Source organism: Homarus americanus, unplaced genomic scaffold, assembly GCF_018991925.1.
Source record: "Homarus americanus isolate GMGI-L3 unplaced genomic scaffold, GMGI_Hamer_2.0 scaffold27207, whole genome shotgun sequence".
Classification (NCBI taxonomy): Eukaryota; Metazoa; Arthropoda; class Malacostraca; order Decapoda; family Nephropidae; genus Homarus; species Homarus americanus.
The window spans coordinates 3,553-9,661 of record NW_024730107.1 but is presented as its reverse complement, the minus strand read 5'-3'; the positions used below and the strand labels follow the sequence as shown (position 1 = coordinate 9,661).

Sequence of the window (6,109 nt, the reverse complement as noted above, 5' to 3'; positions counted from 1 at the left end):
AGGTCCCTCCTAACACCATCTGGGAGGGAGTTACTACACTACGTGTTTGCTGTTCAACACCTACATTAATCTGCATGTTCACTGTATGTTCCTTTATCTTTCTCTAATGAAGGCCTTTGTTAAACCACCCTATGTATGAAATAAGACATTTATGTCCAATGTATATTTTAAGCCTTCGGGCTGCAGAACTTTTTCAATAATCCGTTTATTATTATTATTATTACACAAACACACACACACACACACGAATAAGGACGCTCTCTGTTATTCTTCAAGCTAAAATCTGTTTGTAATTCTCCGGATTTATTGTAATGTTGAATACTTCATTCGGCAGTAAATAGTGTTCCAAAAATCTGATGTTAACCTCTGACAGACTATCACGTTCTCATATAATAATGTTAACAAAAAGCGCTCCTATATCCTAATGTTAACACTTAATTATTATTGTACATAAGCGTCATAATTTTTATTGAATCAATTATTTTTATGACGAGTGTTGCTTAAAGGTGAGTAGAGGGTACCTGATAACCACTGAATAATAATAATAATGATGATGATGATTGTAATGATAAAAGGGATCACCTGGAGAATTGTCACCCCAGAGTTTGGCAGGGTGACAATTCTTCAGGTGGGATATCCTGGGGTGACGATTCTTCAGGTGGCAACACCTTGGGTGACAATTCTTCAGGTGGGGTCAGATCTCTGATTTGCTAAGTTCGGTCAGGTTGTTTTAAGATTGTGTGACTTTCCTAGATGACGGATGGAACCCTTCCCGAACTTGTTTTTTTTTTTAAATGAAGAATTTTTTTTTTAGATTTGGAAGCATATATATATATATATATATATATATATATATATATATATATATATTTATATATATATATATATATATATATATATATATATATATATATATATATATATATATATATATATATATATATATATATATATATATATATATATATATATATATATATATATATACTTTTTTTTTGAGAGTGTGAGTCCTGTTTTTTTAATCTTAGATTTTTTTTTGGGGGGGGCGGGTGGAATTTATTGTATTTTGGAACACGGTGTATATTATTCTTTTTTTTTCTTTAAACTTTTCACAATAAAGATGCATAACACAAAGGAATATATTTATGTTATCCTAATTATACAAATTGTATTCACTGTGGGCTGGGGTGACGATTCTTCAGATGGCGCAGACTGGGGTGACAATTCTTCAGGTGGGATATCCTAAGGTGACGATTCTTCAGGTGGACATTCTGGGGTGACGATTCTTCAGGTGATCCGATAAAAGGTCGTTTCTTCCAAAGTTTAATAGCTTTAGAATAGTGATAACATTTGTTACTCATTATCTGCGTCAATTTGAGTCATTAACGGAGGCAGGCAGTGCAGCGTGAGGCTATGACCAAGATCGAATACCTCTTCAGTGACAACAAACATTCGTATGTGATGGCATGATAGAGTTACACATAAGGTTAAATAGCATGGTGATTTGGTCAGACAGCACGTCCTCTCCTACGTGATGGACGTCTGTACACCTGAGGTGTTCACCGGTGTACACTGAGCTGTCCACCAGCCCTCGACGGTACAGTTCTTCACACTCACTGATCCCCGCCAGGTTGAGCGGCACACCAGTGTCCCACCACCACACTCCACCACCTGTCACTCTAGGGACCAAATAGTCTCTGCTGGTCCTGGTAGTTTGTGGTCTCACAGTGTTGGGCGTGGGACCCTGGGGGTCGGGGGAGTGTTGTTTTAGAGACCCAGTGATGGGTGTTGGAAAGGTGTAGGAGACGTGGGGCGTGGCAGGAGAAAGATGGTGGTCTTTATACTGACGGAGATAATACTGGAACAGCATCTCGCTCCAGTCGAAGGTGGCATCCCCTAAGATTGACGCCTTGTTGTAGATTGTTCCAGTACGACTGTGCTCCCTATAGCGACCCTGAGACACCACCAGCACCCGCGTCCTCTCAGCGATCTGAAATCAAAATAATTTTCTCGGAACTTTGTGTCTGTGGTTACCGTGGCGGGGTATCAATACACTGAGTTGGCCTTCCAGCAATTCCTTAGTTGAACTCCCAAAAAGCCAGTGTGTGACTAATCCAGTGTGAGGCATCAGTAGTTTTACCACCTTATCCTGAATGATTTGCCGTTAAAAAAAAACAAGTTTATAGTTATTAAGAAGAAATTCATAAATACCCGACTGGTTAACTGATAATTACCAGAAGAAAGGTAGAGATGTATAGTACAGAACTAGTTGTGTTTCAACCTGTTATAATTTCATGTCTAAAACGAGAGACATACAAATGATTAAAATGAAAAGATTGAGAAATATGAATGGATGAAAAGGTGACGTAGTGAAATGGTTAATTCAAGTTCGAGTAAAAGTGAATTGAAGGAAAAGACATTAGCAAGATAACGGAGAGGATGAGGAGGTGAGGGAGCGACCACAAGGACTTACTGACCTGGTGTAGGAGAGGGACGACCTGTTGATGCATCTCTCTCACGACCTCCAGCACGTCGGAGGTGTAACTCCTCCTCATCATCATAAGTTGCATCATCCACGAGGTGTAGCCTGAGGAAGTGGACGAGTATAATACACCCTGTCTCTCATCTGTCTTTCTCTAAATATCCATCAATCTGTGTTATACCTGGTGTTGCCTGAGGACAGATGTACTACACTGACTCTAATAATAATAATAATAATAATTAACAGTTTATTGAAAGAACTTGGCAGCCAGAAGGCTCTCTATATCTATGGGTGCAGCCCCGAGGAACAAGTTTCCTATACACTTCATCCCTATAAGAGTACCTTCAGGCAGGGTCAACCTTATGGTGGGTGTGACACAATCTGCCGGCACTGAGATGTTACAATGGTAAGATAAGTATAATGATAAACAAACCATGTTGCTATACAATTGTACACATATGACAGAAAAAAGTCTCCTTTCATTATATACATACTATATACAGAAAAATTAAGTGCATTAAGTCGATTTTCATATACTTTATTTTCGATAAGCTTGGGCGCGATCAGTAAATTACGTTAGATTATATTAGGTTTTGTTTAACATCAATAAACGGGAGTGAATTCAGTTTTTATTCTCACGCTAAATATGTACAGTACATTATTGTACAGTACACAAGACAATAAATATCTATCATGATTTTACTTAGTGTGTAAATATTTTTCATGTTTAAAACAGAATACGGGGCCAATATTATCACACATGCTTATTCAGACAGCAACTGAAACTACGCCAGACGAGCGCTCGCCCGCCCCCTACCTGCAGGTCTTACAAAAGAGTCTACCTTATAATATCATGGTCTTAAATTCTACCCCAGACGAAGGTTCGCCCACTAACTGCTTGCAGTGGAGGTGTTGTGGGGATGTTGTCTTACCTATTATAAGGATGTGAGGGAGGGAGTCCTCCCCCCTGGCCCACCGACTTAGTTGTCTCAGTTCCTTAGTCTCCTGAATCTTAGACGGCGTTGGTTCCATGAACATCCTGAAACTGTGACCCAATTACTGACGGCTGTGGCTTTGACACCAACACCAACAACGGTGATAACAACAACAGCGCTTACTACAGAAGAGATAACAACAGCATCAAGTTGAGAAATAACAGTGAAATAATCTCAATAAGTCGGCGACAGTCAGGCAGGGAATAGAGTGACAGTAGGTAACGGTAACAGCTACCACTCGTACAGCTAAGAGTATCAACAATGACTTATTCTTAGACCAACTGCAGGAAGTAGCTAACAGTAGACAGTAGAGAACAGCAGCAAAAGCAGTGCTAACAGTACAGCTGTGAGTCATGAGGGTCATGCACTAAAAAACAGGGAGTAAAAAACATAATAGTGACAATATTTATACATAATTTAAAATCACAAAAGATGTTAAGTAGGACAAACCCAACACATAAGAAAACTTATGTAAATAATGATTATAAACAGCGTAAACATCATATTTAAGAAACATTTCTCAGTAACCATTAGAACATCTCAAATAGAAATGTAACATCACATATATCATTCATATTGCAAAATTAACCATTAAAACATTCCCAGCATGATATTAACATCACTGAGTAAACATGAGGCACCATCTCAACATCAGTAAACACTCCCGTCACACCTGAAGGAGACACGGAGGCGCGGGTGTACAGGTGTGGCGGCCTCCATGTCGGTGTGTAGCTTAAAGGTGGTCCTCCTCATCTCCTCGTAGCTCATGGTTGTGTTCTGCGTCCACCGGGGATGACAACTATGAGTTTTTTTTATCTTTATTAATAAATATATTTCTATGTCAGAGAGAGAAAGAGAAAGAGAGAGTTGTATATTAACAGTCAGAGAATATTCAGAAGTATCAGTGACTCACCAGAAGGTGGATCAGGTACCGATATTCACTGTCGGTTCTCTGAAGAAACTCATAAAATAAAGCCCTGATTTTTGAGTCGCCCAGAAAAGAGATCCAAAAGGAATTGTTGTTCTTGAGTCTGTGGGCGAAGCAGGCGGTGACGGAGGGTATGTGGTCAAAGGGCACTATGGCACAGGGCACGTAGGGCAACACTCCGCCGTTGGCATCAATCCTACTGTTGAGGCGGAGGATGGGTGTTTGACCTTCCTTCTTGTGGTCATCCTCTTGACTCTAGTTAGTGTGGAGTTGGAAGGTTAAGAGTGTAGGAAGCAGCGCCGCCAGACTGCGGTAATCCTCAGTGGAAGCTCCTGACGACGACGACCTCTTCTGCACCAGGTGTCTCACCCCTTTGACAGCCGCTGACAGGTGAGCAGCGAAAAGTGTTTCTTCATCTGGCACCCCAGTGATGGTGAAGAGGGAGCGACACCTATTTACTGACACACCTGTCTGGCCTGTTTCTCCACGGTAAACAAGTGGTCGTCTCCTCTGCTCACCAGCCTCATCACTATATATGTCACCATCTTTGTCACTCTCCTTAACATTATCCTCTTGGTAAACGCTCACCAACAAAACGAAAATTATCACTGACGCTGTAACACTTGTTTTATTACAACACTTTTGTATAAGATTTGTTCGTAGCACAAAGACCATCTTCCTCGAGCAGGGGTTAACCATTTAAAGGGCAGTGTCGTACTTAAGTATTCAATTCAATTTCAATTGTTTATTCCTTGATAGAGGAAGCGGGATCCTAGTGCTGTCACTAGGTACCCCTGTACAATGACACCAGAATCATCTGGCAAGTGTGAAAAGTATATACAGTATAAATATTATAAAGGGGCTTACTAAAGCCTATGGAAGGAAGGATGTTCCTTTAACACATAATTAATATTATTTACAAAATATCTGGCCAGTATTGGGAGGATCATCGTGTCTCCGTCAGGGGGTCGTGGAGTGGTGGTCCAGCAGGCGTCACGGAAGCATTGTGTGTGGGGACATCTTAGGAGGTAGTGGATAAGGGTGCGGCTGTCGGGTCTTCTGCATAACGCACAAGAGCGTTGCTCAGGGGATGTGGGGATACCAATCTCCCAAGCAAAGTCATACCCGATGATGATACGGGCAGCAATCACGTCCCCCTTCCGCGACCCTTTCCCGTAGACGTACGAGAAGTCAGGAAGTTTACGGAGGACATCGTACCATGTGGGCGGGGAGTCCAGGGGGATGGCTGCTTCCCGAGCTTCTCTCTGTTTGCGGCGGATTTGGGTCCTAATCTGTAAGAGTGTTCGAGGAACAACGTAGTCAGGTGTGGCCTTGTTGCAGCCAGTCTTGGCAAGGTCATCTGCTGCCTCATTCCCCAAGATACCGACATGACTAGGTATCCATAGGAATGTCACAGGACGGCCTTCATCCTGAAGTGTGGATGTTAACCCTCGTATTCGGAGGATGAGGTCCTTATTTTCCCCAGATCCAAATGCGATCCCGTCGAGAGCAGACCTGGAATCGCAGCAGACAAGCAAGGGGCAGAAACCATCTGCTTCTTCCTCAGCGAGAAGGGCAGCAAGGAGGGCTATTAGTTCAGCCTGAGTGGAGGATGCCCCGTCAGAAACTCTGAGAGACAGTTTGATAGGCTCAGGGGCATGAGGACGGGAGATGTAGACACCAGCCCCGGCCCTACCTGTAGCG

The 6,109-nt window shown here is 42.0% G+C and overlaps 1 protein-coding gene across 1 annotated transcript; it reads right to left on the bottom strand.

Moving 5' to 3' along the window:
* Positions 1 to 1,301: 1,301 nt before the first annotated feature.
* On the bottom strand, positions 1,302 to 5,073 carry LOC121866894. Its single transcript, XM_042366630.1, has 5 exons — positions 4,391 to 5,073; positions 4,151 to 4,254; positions 3,415 to 3,527; positions 2,478 to 2,587; positions 1,302 to 1,990 (listed from the first exon to the last, which is right to left on the bottom strand). The coding sequence occupies exons 2-5, from the start codon at positions 4,243 to 4,245 to the stop codon at positions 1,436 to 1,438; spliced, it is 873 nt and encodes a 290-aa protein (XP_042222564.1). The 5' UTR covers positions 4,246 to 4,254; positions 4,391 to 5,073; the 3' UTR covers positions 1,302 to 1,435.
* Between the last annotated feature and the right edge of the window lie 1,036 nt (positions 5,074 to 6,109).